The sequence below is a fragment of the Sinocyclocheilus grahami genome, unplaced genomic scaffold, assembly GCF_001515645.1.
Source record: "Sinocyclocheilus grahami isolate Dianchi unplaced genomic scaffold, SAMN03320097.WGS_v1.1 scaffold47.1, whole genome shotgun sequence".
NCBI lineage: Eukaryota > Metazoa > Chordata > Actinopteri > Cypriniformes > Cyprinidae > Sinocyclocheilus > Sinocyclocheilus grahami.
Genome location: NW_015505226.1, coordinates 2,986,150 through 3,007,016, shown reverse-complemented (window position 1 = coordinate 3,007,016; position 20,867 = coordinate 2,986,150). Strand labels below are relative to the sequence as shown.

The window sequence follows — 20,867 nt, the reverse complement described above, 5'->3', positions numbered from 1 at the left end:
GTGTGTGGCAGTCAGTCACCGCACCGGTGTGGATATTTACTGTACTTCACAATCACAGATTCTAGCCTACATCTTGGAATATATGACCCAAATAAGAATTTTCACCGTATATTGCCATCTGAACAAGTAACAAGTCTGCCACGTTTGTTCTGACCAACTGAGGAAAAAAGCATTACCATAAATCTCGCTACTAATGGTGATTAAATCTAAAGATCGCTTAGCTCATATCACATCAAACCATTCAAATTATTATACTTTATTCTCAAATGATTAATGTTAACAGCATCAGCATTGGTGATTATGAGTATAGTGTGTATTAGCGTGTAGATTTTGATTTCTGCACAGTCTAATCTAATTGTCATGCTTGTCGAAATTTCATATTAAGAAATTCTTTTAACCCAAAAAGCAAATTATGCTCTCTTCGAACTGGTTTTCTTTAAAATACAAATCTTTGTTATCCCAGGCTATCTGTAATCAGAAGCACTTTTATAACTGGAATATATTTTAATTTCATTCACATGTGTTTCATAAACACATAATCCTTTCTGGATTACAATCCGCCATCAAAATGATACATTTACTTATTCTGGCTGCTGTGAGAAAAGGCTATAAACGATCGGCCACCTGCAGGATCCTCACATGCGATAGCCTAGTAGCCGGGACAACTTCTTTATGTTTACAGACGTGACGTAATGACGCAGTGCCATGCTCGAATTTCCCGCAAAAACCTACCCGTACCACTCAAATTAGAAAATATTATTATAAGCTTACCGTTGTGAATCGGGCTAAAGTAAGGCGATAGTTTTGAACACTGGCTGGTTATGTACTTGCTCAAATATTGATTTTGGATCATTTTTAACCAAAAAAGGTTACGGACTGCAGCTTTAACCAAATCATCCACCTGTATTTACTTTGTGTCCATCATGAAGTGTGTGTAAAGGACATTGCTTACCACTGGAGAGGAGGCTCTTTAGGAAGGTGAAGTTCTCTCCGATCTTTTCCATATCAGGTAGTAGTTTGGCTATCTCTTCTAGTTCAGGCAAAGCACTGGCTAGCTTGTCTTTATTCAGGGGCACAGAAATAACATTCACAGCATATCATTAGAAAGTCAACAACACCAAATAATTTTCAACTGTAGCACATGCATATTGTTAAACAGGTCTGATCAAAATATGGCTCTACAAATTACTTACCTAAATCAATATTTTCACTCAGCTCCCAAACAAAGTCTGGCACAATCCATGTGTATTGGCTCATATCAGGAAACATATCCTTCCATTCATCGTAAGTCTGGAAACAAAAAAAACAGACAGGCTGCACTGACTAGTGGTGCATTAATAAACATTTTGTCTGATACCAACAGACATAGTATTTTTCTGTTGACAACTGATTTGATGACTGATACTTGACTGATAAATCTATAGGTCAATAAAATGAAATGCCATGTGGCAATGAAAGTCAAATAACTGCATCCTGTTTGAAAACGGACAAACAGTACACCCAAAGTGTTCAAATTCAGATTCAACCTTATTGTGGACTCTGAATTTGCAAGTAAAATGACCTTGAGGTCAGTCATTTCATCCGCACAACAGAACCAACTACTTAAGCATACCTTTTTTGCTGTATATCCACCTCCAACTGCTGAGCCCAGCAAGATGTACCTCAGTTTCAGCAGTCTGGCAGCAAGACTGGCCACCCAGAAGGACCGGTGCTGTTGATAGCCGTGGCCTCCTGACCGGGATTTGGGAGGACGCATAGGGAGCCTGGAGAGAGACGTGTAATGGCGGGCAGCTGAACAGTGAGGTGGTCTCTGTGGATTGTTGTTAGAAGAGTAGCGGTGATGGATGGCACGGGAGAGCGGGTGCAGTTTCTGCAACGGAACTCTGAACTTCACCCCCATTCTGGAGGGAAGCAGATTCTTGCAGGCAATGCTGGGGAGAGAGAGACACTGTGATCATTCTGCCTCATTTACACACAACATATGTAAGAATCTTTGAAGAATTTAGCCTATGTCTTTCAAATGCAGGACTCAAGAGTACGGATGGCTTGGTGGCCTGGTGCTAGTGTGAGGAGAGTTTTGAGTCAGTTGATGGAAATCATGCATGGCCATTGTTTACAATCAAAAGTGTGTACATTTATAAGTGCTACGAAGTAACATTGTTTTTTTGTAAAGAAAACGTAGAAATAAACATTTAATAAAAACTATAAATCTATTTGTGAAATAAATATATACAGTAACATACTGTTTAAAACAGTGAAAATGTTAGATGCTTTCTGTCAGACACACACTGCATGTAAAATCACAGCACAGTCCGCATGTGATATAAAGTCCTAATTTTGACAATTGCAACACAATTTTTGTCTTTCAAAGTTAGAAATTATTTTTTGAAACTTGATTGAATGCCTTGTTGTGATAGTCTTGGAAGTTAGAGTTCGAATGTATAGAAAATTATAAACAAAACAGTAATGTTTGGCGCGGCAAATCAAGTGTCAATCTGTTTTTGTTTTGTTTTTTGTAAATAAAACGCCGAAATAAACATTTAAGGAACCATATAAAGCTGTTTCTGACATAAGAACACAAAATATTCTATTAAATGCTATTTAAAATAAAGAACATACTGGCAGGTTTCTGTCAGACGCACGCTGCATGCAAACCCACAAAACAGCATATGATATGAGGTCCCAACTATGACAACTGTGTTAATAAACCACTAAATACCTGAAAACGTCATCTTGAGTGATTATAGATATATTTTCAAGCAAGAACGCAAATAAAATAACAGTTCTTGGTGGTTCTTATTTGTACAGTGGCTAATGTTAGTACTTTAAAAGCGTCAAATTAGACAGCCATTGATATTATATTGATAAGACGATTCGTATGATACCAATGCAGATTTTCTGTTATTAATATAATTAATCTAAAAAGTGATTTCAGTTGAGAAAATTGAGTCGGTGTTTTGGGTGGTGTCATTCAGTCTGTGTCATTTACGGAACGATACCAGGTAACAGTAGTAATTAAGGACTAATCCTCACAGTTCACCTTTATAAATATAAATTAGTGTATGTATATCAGAGACGTGATTAGCAATTTTATATTTATATATCCAATCACCTAGTTTCCAGTCTCCTGTTTCTGCGTTAAATTCAGTAGCTGAAAACGAGCTTACCAGGTAACTGCACTTCCGGCTCGTAACATCCTGCTATTAGCAACTAATGTCAAATATAGATGTCTATCAGATCTCTTACTGGTATAACTTTCAATTCATCTTTCCAAATGGGACACTTGGGTTAGCTGCGTGGCTAACAAGGGCATAGCATGCAGGCGAACACCAGTGTCGCGCGCTGCTCGAGTGGAAAGTAGTTCCTGGTCCACAACGCGACGTCATGCTGTCAAAATAAAAGTCAGCAAAGATCAAAGACATGAGGACTTTTAACTGTCATCAAACTTCTCTATCAATCTCCTTTTATAAAATGTGATTAAACGTGTCTCTTTTTTCCTATCAGTATATTGTTCATTTATTTTTCACAAATGTCTTACTTTGCCTATATTTGAAGTGTTTCTTGCTGAGATTTCCCTTACTATAAAATCTACTATAACTTATAAATAATAATAATAATAATAACAACACATTTCTTATGATCTTATCTTTCTTACTTGCTGATTGAGGTGTTCTTTTTTTAATCTGTTTGTATTTTTACCCTTTCCTTTTCGATTTATAATGTATTTCACTGCAGTGCAGTTTATTTGCAATTAAAAAGTGAAAGAGAAACTAAACACACACACACAAGGCTTAGTTTATGTTCATGTGTATGTTCTCTCTTCACAAAATTGTACCTCTTTTTATTTATTTGTACTAAGAAATGACATGATGTACAGATGTGACATTTTGTATGCAATATAATTGGAGGATAACAAACTTTAGTCGCAATTTTTGCTACAGTGAGCTCAGAAAAGGACAGAGATAAGAACACAACCAAAAATAAAAGATTTCTAAATCACATATAAACTCACAAATAAAGTAGCTGTAAGTGGCATGTCCCAGACATGGTATTTCTTACATGTGTGCTCCTTAGTTTTAAATGAAGCATTCTTTATTTATTAATATATTTGCCTATTAAGAGGGTAATGAAACCTACTAAGCACAAAAATAAAGTAAGATATTATACGACTCAATCAAGTCTAATTTCCCTGAGATTACTTGGATGATTGCAGTACAAATGAATTCCTCTAGAGGGGCAAATTTGCCAGTGTACAGCATACAGTAGATGCAATTGAGCAACTGGCTTTAAAGCAGCACTATGTAACTTTTTCTGTGTTCAAAATTTGCTGAATGTATATAATGAGCGAGTACATCATGAATTCATCTTCCAAACCGCGTTTTTGTCTTATTCCGAATCACTACGGTACACTTATAATAAGTACTTATATTTGGACTATTGTAGCCTGGTCGGGTCGTCTCCGCTGCGGAGTAACACATGGCGCCATAGACATAGACACATGGCGTGAATCGCCATAGACATAAACTTAGAGAAGTAGCTCCGGTTGGAATGTTCTTCCGCGGGATGTGTGCAGTTCTGTTCAGTGTTGCCAATTTAGCAATTTTGTTGCTAAATTTAGCAACTTTTCAGACTACCCTAGCAACTTTTTCTTCCAAAAGCACCTAGCAACAAATTTAGCTATTTTTTAGCAACTTTTGATAAGTGGCTCAAACAATAAAAAGGTAGACATTTTCCATCTAAATTTCACAAAAAGAGGAAACCAAAGATGCCTAGCAGTACACACATCACGTGAATTAAGTTACTGCTATTTGCAATTGTTCAATTTGATAATAATAATAATAATTTAATAATTGTTCATTTATGATACACCTGGTTAGTAGCTTGTACCTGTGATTGTTGATCAGTTAGTACACTGTAAGAAAAATATCTAGACAAATGGAAAAGGTACGAGTAATTTTCCAGGACATTATCCGTTATCCATCATCCGTTGTAACCCGAAACACAAAATACAATGCGTAATTTAAAATGCAGGTAAAAACCTGTGAATTCTTTTCTTAGAGTGTAGCATACTGACTACTAATACACTGCTTAAAACCATAATTGTTCAGAATGTGTAGTTTTACTAGTTTACTAGCTAATAAAAAAACTTGCAATCGTTCAAAAATGTGTAAGTGTTCAATAATTCAATGTTGTATATAAAAAAGTTATTTATATTTTAACATTATATTATGCATTTATATTATTTTACGAACAAATCTAAATTAACAAAATTCTATTTTTAATGTAGTGACACAATTTTGTGTCGTGATTACGTAATGACGTCATCACGCAATGACATCACAACGTCATTTAGCAACTTTTAGCAACAAATCGAACTTCCTTTAGCAACTTCCCCTGAAAATTAGTTGGCAACACTGGTTCTGTTTATTAACCGCTAGAGCTCCAAAAGTTACACAGTGCTGCTTTAATATCTCAATCTTTAACTTGAGATTTACCAAAATGACTGTAGAACTAAAACTTCAGTCATCCTCACTGGTGAAGGTAAGCTGAAGAAGGAATGCATTCATTTCTGTAATGAATGTCCCCTTTCAGTTGAACAAAGACTGTACTGAGTGCATTATCTTCCTCCTTGAGTATCTTCAGTTGGCAAGGTCAAATTTTATTAAACTGGTGGTGCTCTTTGTTCTGGTTCTGGTCTGTGAATAGTGTATAGACACCTTTTTCAGGCCCACTGCATGTGCTTATGACATGCTTTGGATGATGCCACAATATTGATATATTATAGACTGCCCTATTGGGTATGAAAGTGGGGGAGGGGGGGGGGGTTAAAAACAAATTTTCACTCAGAAATTGCTGGTAAATTACACAAATAATTACCAAAAAATTAAATTTATAAATAAATAAAAAATTCTAGGGGTGCTGATAATTATGTATTAGACACACATATACATGTACATTTTAGTTTATATATTATATAATAATATAGGCTCCTCATAGATGTGTTGATTAAAATACATGGATGGATTTTACATTTTCAAAAATCAGATTTCAAAACAGTGAGCATGTTCAGTAGTCAAAAAAAAAGTCTGCTACACTGTATCTAGGTGCTCTGGTTGACACATGATGTAAAATGTCAATTGATTGCACACTGCCATAACAAGTTTAGATCAATCATAGCTCTTAGCTAGAACACGAGACATGATCAATTTGTGTTTGTGCTAGTAACGTAGTTATGAGACCAAGGCTACTGTCTCCCTGTATGCATTCAGCCTAGAAAAGAGCCAAGGTCTCTTCACACATCTTTCAGTAAATCCAGGTTAAGGTCATTCAAAACTAAGAATCTGAAGAACACACTGAAAATATATTAATATTACATACCACGTTGTTTCAATGATAGACACCTTGAGGACAGTGGTTATCCTCATAAGACACTCTCACTTTCTCCTCACTCAGTGCGGTAAACTGTGTCATGGGGTCTTCTAAGGCCTAATAAACACTCTCAGGCCATGTACACACAGCAGCTAGATCCAGTTCTGTACGGACAGAGTACAGTATAAACCACTAGTATAAACTAGTATTGCAAATGGCAATTTCAGTATTGACTCCTCTATTCTGTACATAGAGTGAATAATAATTTAAAGGAGTTCATTTCCACATGTAAATGCTGTTGTCATCAAAACCTTGGAGTGTGTAGGTGACCTCCTCTAGAGACGATTACTTATACTGCGTGTGACAGAACACAACAGGATTGGCTCCAAGTTTAGAAGCACTATGTCCTTTTTGGACCACAAGTTCATTATTCAGAGCTCTGTTTAGCAACCAAACTCTGCTTTTTTTATATGGGAAAATATGGAATAAGGACTATTTTAGTGTATGAAAACACCTGAAATAGAACCACAAACAGGGGGGACTTTATATCAAATAAACAGTTGCTTCATGCACAAAAGTTTGCACTGAAACTGGGAACAAGCCTGTTTTACTGTAATAATGTTCAACATTTATCCATGTTCAATTGCTCCTTTTGTCAGGAAGATGTTGTATTTGGTCACACTCAACCCAACCACGAAAGACCTCTTACTTGTTATCCACTACAACATGATTAATCAACTTTAAACCCGTGTTACAATCTAAATTATGCGAATACCTGCATGGGATGGCAGGATAAGAAGATTAAGGTCCTTGAATTGCAAAAGAGATGATCATTTAGATTTCTTTGATTAGAAACAACTTGTGTTGATGTATGTAAGGACACAGTTTCTTCTTACAGTATTGCCTGCAATTTGGATAAGAAGTTAGAATGTTTTGTTTTTTTTACACATTCTCATATTGCTTTTGCTAAAAAACAATCTGTTGAGAAAATTTTATATCTACAAGAAAGTCAGTGATTTTTTTTTTTGCTGATGTTAAATTATAAAATTATTTTCAATTCTTATAATTCTTATAATTCTTTTTTATACTGTACACTAAAGTAAAATTTTATATCTACAAGAAAGTCAGTGATTTTTTTTTTTGCTGATGTTAAATTATAAAATTATTTTCAATTCTTATAATTCTTTTTTATACTGTACACTAAAGTATATGTTATATATATATATATATATATACACACACACACACACACACACATACGTACTTTTACATTGCTACAAAGATTTTAATAAATAAATACATTTCAAGTAAATGCTGTTCTTTTGAAGTTTATAATCATCAAAGACTCCAAAGTAATTGCTGCAAATTCCGTTTTTATATATATATATAAAATGAATAAATTACAATTTAAAATATATTAAAATATAAAACAGTTCTTTTAAATTGTAAAATATTTCAAAATAATCCTGTTTTTACTGTATTTTTATCAAATAAATGGAGCCTTGATGAGTGTAAGATTTTTTAATCAAATTACTCAATTTTTTTACGTTGTCCCAGAAATTTTAAACCATAAATATCCATCATTAAAATATGAAACACTTTTGAACATAATATTTTTATTCAGCATCATTTCCAAACAAGCTTTAAAATTATGCTGTATTGCATTCTGTTTTAACCATAATTAATGTAGGTAATATTTCTTGCTGAACACAAGGAATAATATAAGTAAATAGGCATATAGTGACCCAGAATTCACAGAGTTCACACAACAACACTAAGGGCAAGGGCAAGGATCAAACAGACATGGCCACAGGTGTTGTGTATCATCAGTGTCTCTGTCCTCTCATACTGTACGCTCTGCTGCCCCAGAGTACAGCGGTGGGAACAACTGGAGCAGGACAGTAGACGAGGCTTGGGGGTGGGTGCTGTGTGCCCTAGATTGCTTCTTCCTGATGGGGAGGGGTTTTATCATATTCTAAAATGGGGTCAGCAGAAAATACATGGGAAAATACACGCAGCTGCAACATTTGGAATGTGAGGCTAATTTGTGAATGGCTAAACGTTGTGCATTTTGCAAATATACAGTGGAGCTTGATATAGGCAGACATAATTATTTATGATTCATCCTAATTTTGGATTTTGTGATGCAGTGAAAGGATCGTTTACACAAAAATAAAATGGTGTCCTTATTTACTCACCCTCATGTTGTTCTAAACCTGTATGCATATTTCGTTCTTCTGTGCAAGACCAAAGAAGAAATAATTTAAAAAATAAAGTCCATACAATAAGTCAATGTCAATGGGGTCCAATGCTGCAAACATTCAAAAGTATCTTAAGTTTGGTTACAATTGTTTATGAAAAGATATAATGCTTTACAACATACATTATAATACTATATAATAAATTATACACAAAAGCTTCAAGTAAAGTGTTACCCAACTGATATTACTGCCCTAATGGTTATACTACAAAGCATTTGTCATGATTAGAACAAAGTCTAGCCATTGCATTCGATAGATGCCATCTGCATCGATTGGCAGCCTTACTTTACTCAATACAGACAGTACTGAAACATAAATACACACTCACACTGACTCTCAACACATACTGGTTCTCGCCTGCAGCAGTCCATAATTATTGACAGGTTTGATGTGCTCAGTGAGTGGAAAGTATGGGAGAATTGGAGTTGCTCAGAGTGTGTGAGACTAACTCCCACCCCCAGGCCCATCACTCTGTAATGGAAAGATTAAAAGCAGAGCACCAACCCAAAAACACCATCCTCTCTCTCTCTCTATCTCTCTCTGTGTCTATCTAGCTCGCCCTCTCCCTCCTCTACCTGTCTCCCACATCTATATAATATTCTCCTCCCTCTCTCATGTTAAATAGATTACAGGGGATTCACTTATTTAAAGACTTCGACAAAAGCTGTGTGCATATTTTTGGGTCGGCTTAGAGCAATTAAACCCACACATTGTGAGCACCTAACTTGAGGAATCTAATTACAACCTACCGCCAAGCCAAGCCCAGCCCATCATACACAGTCTGGAGTCTGGACCTCACACTGCCTTCCACGAAAGAGTTCCTTAGAAGCTCCAGGACTACAGCAGCAGCAGCCCCGCCTGACCCAGCTGGATCATTGTACGCCGGCTGCACCCTGGTGCGTTTTTTCTTTGCAGGAGACAGGAGCCTCACCGAGAGCTCCGCACACCGGTTCCCAAGCTGTCTCTTCGGCTGCTTCCCGCGCTTATGGACAATGACGAGGATGATGATGGGAACTTCACCAAGTGGATGAGCAGCTACTGGGGGCACGGGGTAGGGGAGGAGCACGCCAAAGATAGGAAGAGAAGTTTTAGAAGGCCCTCACGCAACAAAGCTGACCGCCGTGCCTCTTTGCCCTGCATGGTAAGGTAGTGATCGCACATGTGGAATTATGTTAATAGAATGGGAATGATCAGAAATGCAATATATAATTGTACAATACTAAACAAAAGAGTTTCCTGTTATAAAATTGATAGTGTCAACTGATTGGACAAGCTATATTCAAAATCACTGTAAAACGAGCCAACAGTTAGGATAATATAATATAATATTCAGAAATGATCATAAACTATAAATGTATTATAATTACAAATGTATAATATAATATGAAAATAACATAAAAATGTTTATAATTTTTAATAATTTTTAATTTATAGTAATTAAATATAATTTTGTAGTGTTTAAAATTATTCAGCTCAAAATTCTGATTTGACGATCCATGTTCAAAATCACTATGAAACGAGCCAACAGTTAGTATAAGGAACTATATTACTTGGCAGAAATATTGTTTTACTGATTCTAGCGTAGGTTATCAACTATATTATTCCCTACATCCCCACACAAAGATAGTAATACCAGTAATGTTTTACCTTATGGGGACAACAAACAAACTTATAAATCATTCAGAATGAAGTTTTGTGTGAGGGTAAGTTTTAGGGGTTAAACCTCTATGGAATCTCTATGGAATGTCTCCATAAAACATGTAAACCCAACGTGTGTGTGTGTGTGTGTGCATATTTATGTGGTTTATGAGGACACAATTACATAAAAAGTCAAATAAATATTTGATAAAGGTTCAGTATTCTTTAGTTACAGAAGAAATTTATTGTTATGTTCCTGCACTTTGTGCTAAGCATAATTTGTCATGTCATAATTTTACTGATTCTAGCGTAGGTTATCAACTATATTATTCCCTACATCCCCACACAAAGATAGTAATACCAGTAATGTTTTACCTTATGGGGACAACAAACAAACTTATAAATCATTCAGAATGAAGTTTTGTGTGAGGGTAAGTTTTAGGGGTTAAACCTCTATGGAACCTCTATGGAATGTCTCCATAAAACATGTAAACCCAACGTGTGTTTGTGGTATGCAAAGTAGATTAAATTAATTATAGAGATAAGATATTGACTAGAAAGCAGCTCTCTCTTGAAAATAAGATGAAAATTAAAATCAAAATTCTTATGCATAAGTTTACCACTTGCTTTATATGTATCTATTTGTTTTGTTGCTTAAATCGAATTATTCATTATGCTAAGATCTGATTGTAATGCAATCAGTGTAAAAAGTGCTATTCCAAAAGCATTTTCCTTTTTTTCCAAATGTGTATTTTTCTGCAAGCAAGTGCATATTTGCATATTTGATAAGTGCATATTTGTACTATGTTGCATTAGGTCAGGAAACTAGTTTTGGCAATGCATACATGCTCAGTATGTCTTGGGGAAAGTAATGTAGCTATTTGGAAACAGCGTAATCCAGCCCAAGAGGCAATAGTGAATGACAGTAAATAGCTCAAGGTTAATAGGTGAAGCTCCTATGATTAGCTTGACTTCAAGTGAAACGCTTACACAAGTCATTATGGGCTGCTCAAGTATAATTAACCTATTTTGACCCTTTCCATGGCAGAGCCTACAGACTATTATGAATATTTACTGCAATTAAGTGCAAAATGATTATTCAAGTTATACAAGTACAATTGCAATGCTCTCTTGGCAGGTCTTCCAGCCAGTTCTATCAAACCTTTACAAGTAATCCAAAACGTGGCAGCAAGATACATTTTTAACAAGCCGAAAAGAATCTACGTCACACCAATATTGACTAGAAAGCAGCTCTCTCTTGAAAATAAGATGAAAATTAAAATCAAAATTCTTATGCATAAGTTTACCACTTGCTTTATATGTATCTATTTGTTTTGTTGCTTAAATCGAATTATTCATTATGCTAAGATCTGATTGTAATGCAATCAGTGTAAAAAGTGCTATTCCAAAAGCATTTTCCTTTTTTTCCAAATGTGTATTTTTCTGCAAGCAAGTGCATATTTGCATATTTCATAAGTGCATATTTGTACTATGTTGCATTAGGTCAGGAAACTAGTTTTGGCAATGCATACATGCTCAGTATGTCTTGGGGAAAGTAATGTAGCTATTTGGAAACAGCGTAATCCAGCCCAAAAGGCAATAGTGAATGACAGTAAATAGCTCAAGCTTAATAGGTGAAGCTCCTATGATTAGCTTGACTTCAAGTGAAACACTTACACAAGTCATTTTGGGCTGCTCAAGTATAATTAACCTATTTTGACCCTTTCCATGGCAGAGCCTACAGACTATTATGAATATTTACTGCAATTAAGTGCAAAATGATTATTCAAGTTATACAAGTACTATTGCAATGCTCTCTTGGCAGGTCTTCCAGCCAGTTCTATCAAACCTTTACAATTAATCCAAAACGTGGCAGCAAGATACATTTTTAACAAGCCGAAAAGAATCTACGTCACACCACTGTTTATCAGTTTGCACTGGCTACCAATAGCTGCTCGCATAAAATTCAAGGCATTAATGTTTGCCAAAAACCACCACTGGCTCTGCACTCCTTTACCTAAATTCATTACTTCAGACTTATGTGCCCTGTAGAAGCTTGCGTTCAGCAAGCGTTGTGCCCTCTTTCCATCCCAAAGAGGCACAAAATCACTTTCTATGACTTTTAAATGAAATGTTCCCTCCTGATGGAATGACCAGCCCAACTCAGTCCGAGCAGCTGAGTCCTTAGCCATCTTCAAGAATCGGCTAAAAACACATCTCTTCCATCTTTATTTGACCCTCTAACTCTAGCACTCTCTATTCTAATTATATTCTTTACAAAAAATAAAAAATAAACTTGCCCCTTTTAGACTTGCACTCTCTTTATTTACTAAATTTACTACAGACTTTATGACTTCTGATTAACAAAAGCAAAACAGGCCTCTAACACTAGCTTGCTCTATTCTTTTTCTATTCTATCTGTTTTCGTTTTATTTATTATATGAATTTTTTTTTAAACCTTCCTACGTGTACTGCATTAAGCTAACTGAGACTAGTTATAACATTTGCATATCATTGCTCTTTTGTTGATTTTGATTGCTTCCATTGTCCTCATTTGTAAGTCGCTTTGGATAAAAGTGTCTGCTAAATGTCTAAATGTAAATGTAAATGAATATAGCTTATATGTAGCTTATTACTTCTTTCTATGTCATGGTCTTTCTCCCTCTCTTTCTGTCTTGGATTCTGTATTGAAAAGTCTCAGCTAGAAGCCATGCAGGCGAATCATTTCCATGCTAACACCATGGCCCCTGGCCCTGTCCACCTAAAGGGCCGTGAGGAGAAGGAGGTGTACTCTCATCCTCGTGCCCGCCGTATGTCTTCAGACGAAAACAGCCGAACCAAAGTGGTGGGACCTGAATGTCACATCAGCACCATTCCAGAGCTCACTGAGTGCTTAGAGAAGAGGCTGCGTTTCAATAACCAGAAGGTGAGGGACCAGATGATGTCATGTCACATACAGCAGACCAAAAAAGTCTTTAAAAATACTTTAAAATGTCTCATTATCATTGCATTCAATTCAAATATCAAACCAGCATAAGTCGCTAGTAAGCTTTTTGAGATCAGGGGAGTTAAGTTTACCTCCACAGCTGTTAGCTGGCCTCCATTACATTCACCCCCTTAACCTCACTCCCATCCGGGTCACGGCACCAATGTAACCCCTCTGGTTCTACTTAACCCGGATTGAGCAGGATTCAAATAGGCGTTTCCAACATGGGAGGCAGGCACGCTGACAAGGACGCTAAAGACCAGGGCCCCTAGTGTCAGGGGTAGGTGCCTTTTGAGATCAGGGGAGTGAGGTTTACCTGAACAGCTCTTACTAGCTGGCCTCCATTACACCAGGCCACACACTATGCAAACTGAACATGTAATGTGCATGCTCACACCATTTTCACGAATGTGTGATTTTGTGCAAATAAGCTTTTCAAAACAAATACATCTGGAACTGAGAGTCTGCAATCAAAAAGGGAAGGGGACTGAGCATGTGTCAAAACAAGATCCGAACCATAACGGCAGATATCACACTTAAATGCTCAGATGGCTTTTTTTCTGATATAGGCTATAAGTTTTGTTGGTACCTCTTACCATCAGTGGGTCTTGATGCAACATGACAAATCCTCTGAAGGTGATCGTTTGAAACCACTGGAATTCCTCAAACCGTGCAGTAGAGCAGTGCCAAAGCATTGAGGTTAACTCTTTTGCATTTGCAAGTGACATGCAATTGCATGTTTTAAATACAGGTGGCGATATATAGGCCAAATTAATTAGTAGGCCTACTTTATTGTACTAAGTACTGTATACTCTACTGTTCAATCAATCAATCAATTTAGTTTTGAAATAGATTTTTTAAATTGCATTTAACTGATAAAAAGTGACAGATATTATAAAACATTTAAAATAAATGCCTTTCTTTTGAAATTTCATTAAAGAATCGTGAGAACTTTTAGCACCATTTCCCAAACAATACTAAGCAGCAAAACTGTTTTCACCGTAAGAAATAATAATAATAATAATAATAATAATTTTAAAAAATGTTTCTTGAGCACCAAAGCAGCATATTTAAATGATTTCTGAAGGATCATGTGACACTGAAGCCCGGAGTAATGGCTGCTGAAAAATCAGCTTTGCCATAACAGGAATAAATTTAATTTTAGAATGAAAACAGAAAACATTTTTTTAAATTGTAATAATATTTCACAATATTACTTTTTGTGTTTTTTTCAAAACAACTGCAGCCTTGGTGAGCAAAGGAAACTTCTTTTAAAAACTTGTATACCGTATACTTTAATATGCATAAAGTGCATCAATGCCCTAATATAACACTTTTGGATGATTTTGTCTGGTTTGTTTGTAGGGTGATGCAGATAGCATATGTCTTATTTGCCATGAAGAACTATGGAATAGAAGGGGTGGCATCCAAGAACTTCACTGTGGCCATCATTTTCATAAAGAGGTAAACACTTCCTGCATCATTTCTCTCCTCTTGTTGTCTTCTAACAGTATCAAATTGTTAACTGAAGCAGTGGGTGAATGGAAATAGAAGTTTACACATGACACCAAGTGAACAAGGGTATTTTCAAAATCGGTGCTTTTCCCCAACTGGCATGCATGTTTGTTTGGTTACTTGCTGCTTTTGCGCCAGCTATACACTGAATCTGCTGTTTCTGATTATGGATTGGGAAGGCAAAATGGCCGGAGCACAGTGCACGTCCACGTAGTGGGAGTTCTGCACCTGCTTGTGAGCGAGGAATGGAGATACCGTTCTGCCCTGGACAGGAGGAATATCGTTTACCCCGTCGCCAACTCTCTTTGCGTAGACAACGTTGATTGTTTTTGTTTAAAATACACTCTAAAAAATAAAGGTTCTTTAAATTTATTATTTAGATATAAAGAACCTTTACCATCTGTGGAACCTTTCCATTGCACAAAAGGTTCTTTATAATGGAAAAGGTTTTTTTAGATTAAAAAAATATATTAAAAAAAAGTAACATTTATTTTTTAAAGAGTGTACTGTGAACTCTCTTTGCGTAGACAACGTTGATTGTTTTTGTTTAAAATACACTCTAAAAATAAAGGTTCTTTAAATTTATTATTTAGATATAAAGAAACTTTACCATCTGTGGAACCTTTCCATTGCACAAAAGGTTCTTTATAATGGAAAAGGTTTTTTTAGATTAAAAAAATATATATATAAAAAAAAAAGTAACATTTATTTTTTAAAGAGTGTACTGTATGTATGAAAAGTAGTTAAACTAAAGAGTAATCACTCAGTATATTATCAAAAAACGTGTTAATTGTCAGTTTTAGTTTGTGTTTAGCTTCACTACTATTGCTTAAAAATTTACCTGGTTTGCAAACAACAGTAGATACCAGCATTTTTATTTATTTTCCCATTCCAAGTCATTTATATTTTATAAATATTGCTGTTTGAAATGTCATGATTTTGTACTTTTTGTCCTTTACCTATATGGTGAGAATTATATAAACCATAATATGTTTTTTTATAGTCTGTGTATTACTAAACTGTCGCTCAAATTTTGTTTTTCAGAGTTAATGTGCATTGATTGTTGCTATTATTCATGATCCTGTTGTTCATTTTATACAGCTATTTTGGATTAGAAAACCAAACTGTGAATATAAGATGCTTTGGCTGGTTTTTGATTTGGAATTATGGATGCTGTGTGAATATGTTAAAATCCTGAATTTGCAGGTCATACATCAGGAGTTGCATTTATAAAGCTACAGTAGCTTGTTAAATGCATATGCTGGAAATTAGCTGGTGGCTAATCATGCCACTGCAATGGAAATCAATGATGGGTCACAGTTCTGCCCCTCAAGGTCAACAGATCTGCAGTTGTCATGCAAGTGCAATCATGCCTCTGCTATGGGTCTTAGTGATATAAATGTATATATAACTTTTTTGTCTTTTCTTCTGGAATGGAAACATTTAGTTGAGTTGAACATTATTTCCTTTAGCATTTATCTCGCATAGGCTGCACTACAAGTCAACTATTTGTAAATATATTCATAAATATATTTGTGGACAAATACATTTTTTTTTCAAGAATTTAAGCATAAATATGCAAATCAAAAGGTTTTTAACATCATGTAAACTTAAATTCAGACTGATAGTGTGTTTTACTAAGCTTGCAGTTCTTTAAAAGCATTAAATGTTGCAATATGTTTAGCTTGAGCAGATGTATGTTTCAGTAGTTTTCAGTTTTTATATACAGCCACATTCTGGCTTTGAATGACCCTCCATAATTTGTCTTTGCTTTCTTTCAGTCCATTGAGAAATGGCTTTGGCAGAAACAGTCCTGTCCCTCCTGTCGAGTTCATGTGACCATGCCTGAGCCCCTCTGGTCCTCTGCTCGTGTCCAGTTTCCCTGACAATGTCCATTTTTCATCACTGCACGATATTTCCATGTCTGCTTGTAGCCTGTGACCCTGGAAACTGATTCAGTGTGTTTATATGTGAATAAAAAAATTAATTAAAAAAGACCATCATCTCGAGATGGAGGCGAGTATGTGTGTAGCAGTCCTGCATGATTATATGGTCTTTTGCTTGCACACGCTGCCTAGGAAAAGACCATTTTGAATGTGCATCCTTTATATGAATCTCAAGAGCTTTGTCTTTATTTGTTCGTGACCCTCTTTTTCCATCTTTCTTGCTTATTTTCCTCTGTGGTGTGATAAGGACAGGAAGTTTGGATAGGCTGAAAACCGTGCATGCTAAGTGTCTGACCACAGAGCCTTTTTGTTTTCTCTTTGTCCATATCTCATGTATTGCACAATGCACATCTGAATTACCCATTAACGTACACATGCCAAATTCAAAGGCAGAGAATTTTAGACTCTGTCCAACATATTGTGATTTTCTAATGATCAGAAATGTAAGTTTCAAAGATGTATGTTGTTTGTACTAAAGTCATACTTTTAATTAAATATTAACAGATTAAGAAATACCTAGCCTATGCTACTATAAAGTTTTTATATAGTGCTGTTATTTTTAAAGTAGGCTGTTGCTCCCTACTTTGTTTTTACAGAATTCATTGAGTTCATAGATTTGGTGCCAGGATGCTGTTTAGTTTAAATGAATTCAGTTTCTATGTAACTTCGTAATATGAGTGCCACGTTATAAAGTGTAAAATAAATAATATTTGAGATGACATTCTTCTCTCCGTTGCCAGGTCCTCTCTTTGAGCACGTATACCCAAACCCTGCCCTCATGTCCCACCCTACATTTATAAACCATTCAATAACTGTAAAAGCCTAACAAAACTCTGTAAAAACTGTTATAATAAAACAGCATGTCATCAAAATATTCTACAACAATTGGACCAAAGCATTAGGCATAAGTAAGTAGGCTACCTAAAACTTTAAAGAGAACATGTACATTAATTGTGATCTATCTATCTATGTATTGATTTACCAAGGTTTTAAAATAGAAGTACGTTTTCAAAATATATTTTATAAGTTTATTCCATTGGCCTGAAATTTCTTTTGACTGTAGCGGTCAATCTTCCACTGATTCTTTCGGAGAGAGAAAAAGATGCACACGTGGAAAAGAGACCAACTGTTGATTGACAGGTAAGCTAACCAATCAAATTCGAAACACTGACGTCTGGTCTCTTCATGAACCAATCGTTTCATGAAATGGGAGGTTCCAGTGAGGAGACGCTCTGAAAAAGCGAAACCCTCAAATCTGGTGGTGAAACAGCTGGAAAAGTGGAAGAAGTTGTTAATGTGCTAGTTCCTGATGGAATAAACAGTCACGATGCTGAAACAAGACGAAGAAGAGTCGTGTGAGGATGTTTGAAAGAATTTAGTGAACTGTTACAGCATCAGTCTCTCTCGAGGGGAAAAAACATCGACTCTGAGATTTCTTCTTAATATTTTCAAGAATATACCCATTATTTGGTCAATCTATAAGGTAAGATATCAACTATGTATTCTTAAATCATAATACAGACCACTTTCCCCGAATGAAGTAAATTGTATTACTTAAAAAATGTCTTAATACATCAAACAACAACGGACCTAGCGTTAGGTGGCGAGCTAACGCAATTAACGTTACTGTTCCATATGTGTAATTAACTAGAATACTGTTTTTTTATTCCCTATAAGACTGTGAATAAAAAAGAAAACATCATTATAGCATAGCATGAGATGGGTGTTTTAGTGTAAGATAGCGTGTCTTCTTGCGAGCCTAATAAAGCGTGAACACAGCACACCTTTATCCTCAATAAACATTATATGTGAAGCGGTTTATAAAATCGAGACGTTAATAGTCTTCCACAGAAAACGGTGCGTGTTTCGTTTTTCAGGTAAGGTTTTTAAACGATTTAAAAAACCTACTTCCGTCATCTTATCGTGAAACATGCCGTTTTTATGATTATTCTTTGTAAAACTGCACTGTGGTTTCCCTTATTTGGTTCAGTATTACAAAGTATGCTTTTATGTACAATACCTGAGAGGATCGGGCCTCTTCACCGGAGAGACTCGCAAAGCTTCAGTCTCTATGGTAACAGCAGAGCATCCTGAAGACCATGTTTTCACCAGCTGCTCGTGTACGTCGGGGAAAAAGGGGACTGACGTCCTCGAGTCAGCTTTCCGGGTGGACCTGAAATACCAGGAGAAGGGAAGGAGTTCCCATAACGGAGAAATATCTCCGTGATGTCTCGTGAAAGCTCGAGAGGGAACAGAGTGTTTAGACCACTAAAAGACTGATTTGATTAAAGCTGCAGAAACGCTTCTCATTGCCATGATTTTCAATGTCATAGTGTATAATAAAATACAGGAATAGTTCACCCAGTAATGAACATTCTGTCATCATTTACTCACCCTCATGTCTATTATGACTTTCTTTCTTCCTTATCAAAAAGGGAATTGCTTTGGAACGACATGAGGGTAATTGATGACCATTTGAATTTCATTTTAAAAAGAACATTTATGCGACATTCCATTGAAATAAGCCATTACAGAACAGCATATGCAAAAAAAAAAAAAAAATGTCTATGCAATAAGAATCTCAGTTTTGTCTCAAACGCTCATTATTACATAACTGTGATATTTTTTTCCTCATTTGATCATTATGTGCTTGCTGTCTCTGCTCTTACATGGCGTCCTTTTCACATGTTTGAATTTAGCTTACTTTCTGAAAGCAGTTGTAAACAGAAGGAGACATTTATGTGATAAAAGGTCACGTTCTCAAGGATACACTCTGATTATGGCAGTAATGATCGCCTTCCTTTTGAATGTCATGGGACCTGAATGAGATCAGGGCCAAGTACTGATTAGCCTGTTGATTAAATATTACAGAAATCATCCTCCACAAGAGGAAAGGAGGAACAGAAAACACCTTTTTGTTTGGATTACTTTTATATTTAACTGATTAAAAGCTAAAAAAAAAAAGTAGCTTTTATCGATCTTTAAAGTTAAATGTTAAACTCAGTATTAAACATCTGTCAAGTGCAAATCAGCTATCCTGTGTCTGGTGAATGTTTCAGACAGGAGACTGCACTTAGTATGTAGGTTTATACTTCCTAGATTAATAGTGTAGACGTTCTGATTTAACTTGGTTTGCGAGCTCGCAGCACCTTCCTCTGCATTTTTGATTTGTACTGTATCTCTGACATTTCCTTAACCGCTGCAGTGTATTGTGTGTGGAATTATTTGTTCAGGGTGGCAATAAATATGCTGTATTTGGTTGTCTAGCACTGTTAGACTCTGACTGCTGCGTTTCCAATTTTGTCTTTAAGTGTGTCCAGTAAACACGGTCTTTTGCTTTGCCACATTTTTACATATGAAGTATAATGATGAGATATTTTTGTTTTGTAGTTTTTATATTATTAAATAAAACTGTTGTTCTGATTTCCAGGACATTTAGGAAATCATGGGAAGTTTTAAAGGCCATGCATTGCCTGGATGTTTCTTCCTGATCACAGGCCTGTGGTGGGCCGCAAAGCAGACATTTTTGTACACCACCCACAGGAATAAAAGTGCTGGTGCGGGCAGACTTGCATCTCGGGCTATCCAACGCCGCATAGAAATCATAGAGGGAGCGGTCATTTTATCATTTTCTATTATAGGTGAGTTTGGTATTAAATTATAGGTTATATTCAAACCCGATTCCAAAAAAAGTTGGGACACTGTACAAATTGAAAAAAAAAAAAAACAGAATGCAATGATGTGGAAGTTTAAAATTTCAATATTTTATTCCGAATACAACATAGATGACATATCAAATGTTTAAACTGAGAAAATGTATAATTTTAAGGGAAAAATAAGTTGATTTTAAATTTCATGGCATCAACACATCTCAAAAAAGTTGGGACAAGGCCATGTTTATCACTGTGTGGCATCCCCTCTTCTTTTTATAACAGTCTGCAAACGTCTGGGGACTGAGGAGACAAGTTGCTCAAGTTTAGGAATAGAAATGTTGTTCCATTCTGGTCTAATACAGGCTTCTAGTTGCTCAACTGTCTTAGGTCTTCTTTGTCGCATCTTCCTCTTTATGATGCGCCAAATGTTTTCTATGGGTGAAAGATCTGGACTGCAGGCTGGCCATTTCAGTACCCGGATCCTCTTTCTACGCAGCCA

At 35.8% G+C, this 20,867-nt stretch overlaps 3 protein-coding genes across 9 annotated transcripts in view; 2 read left to right on the top strand and 1 right to left on the bottom strand.

Annotated features, from left to right (window-relative positions):
• The window catches only part of LOC107582739 (dynamin-like 120 kDa protein, mitochondrial), a 39,312-nt gene extending 35,931 nt beyond the window's left edge, over positions 1 to 3,381 (bottom strand). For all 5 annotated transcript variants that reach the window (XM_016268704.1, XM_016268705.1, XM_016268707.1 and 2 more), the window contains exons 1-4: positions 3,168 to 3,381; positions 1,613 to 1,931; positions 1,194 to 1,290; positions 953 to 1,060 (exon numbers count right to left, since the gene is read on the bottom strand). In XM_016268704.1, coding sequence (XP_016124190.1) covers positions 953 to 1,060; positions 1,194 to 1,290; positions 1,613 to 1,931; positions 3,168 to 3,196 — 553 coding nt within the window. In that variant the 5' untranslated portion in view covers positions 3,197 to 3,381. The remainder of the gene's footprint in view (positions 1 to 952; positions 1,061 to 1,193; positions 1,291 to 1,612; positions 1,932 to 3,167) is intronic.
• A 5,782-nt stretch (positions 3,382 to 9,163) lies between these two features.
• On the top strand, positions 9,164 to 16,753 carry LOC107582738 (leukemia NUP98 fusion partner 1-like). Of its 3 annotated transcripts, none has more exons than XM_016268702.1 (4): positions 9,164 to 9,771; positions 12,964 to 13,194; positions 14,620 to 14,718; positions 16,551 to 16,753. In XM_016268702.1, exons 1-4 carry the CDS (start codon positions 9,616 to 9,618, stop codon positions 16,653 to 16,655), a joined length of 591 nt encoding a protein of 196 aa, XP_016124188.1. In that variant the 5' UTR covers positions 9,164 to 9,615; the 3' UTR covers positions 16,656 to 16,753. The 3 variants fall into 3 exon arrangements, with proteins under 3 accessions (XP_016124188.1, XP_016124189.1, XP_016124187.1); XM_016268703.1 differs by lacking the exon at positions 16,551 to 16,753 and adding an exon at positions 14,949 to 15,150 and having other exon boundaries at positions 13,036 to 13,194; XM_016268701.1 differs by lacking the exon at positions 16,551 to 16,753 and adding an exon at positions 14,949 to 15,150.
• Positions 16,754 to 17,957: 1,204 nt separating this feature from the next.
• The window catches only part of LOC107582844 (transmembrane protein 45A-like), a 21,415-nt gene continuing 18,505 nt past the window's right edge, over positions 17,958 to 20,867 (top strand). Inside the window, exons 1-2 of the mRNA XM_016268861.1 lie at positions 17,958 to 18,198; positions 20,146 to 20,356. Of these exons, the coding sequence (XP_016124347.1) occupies positions 20,161 to 20,356 (196 nt within the window). The 5' untranslated portion in view covers positions 17,958 to 18,198; positions 20,146 to 20,160. The remainder of the gene's footprint in view (positions 18,199 to 20,145; positions 20,357 to 20,867) is intronic.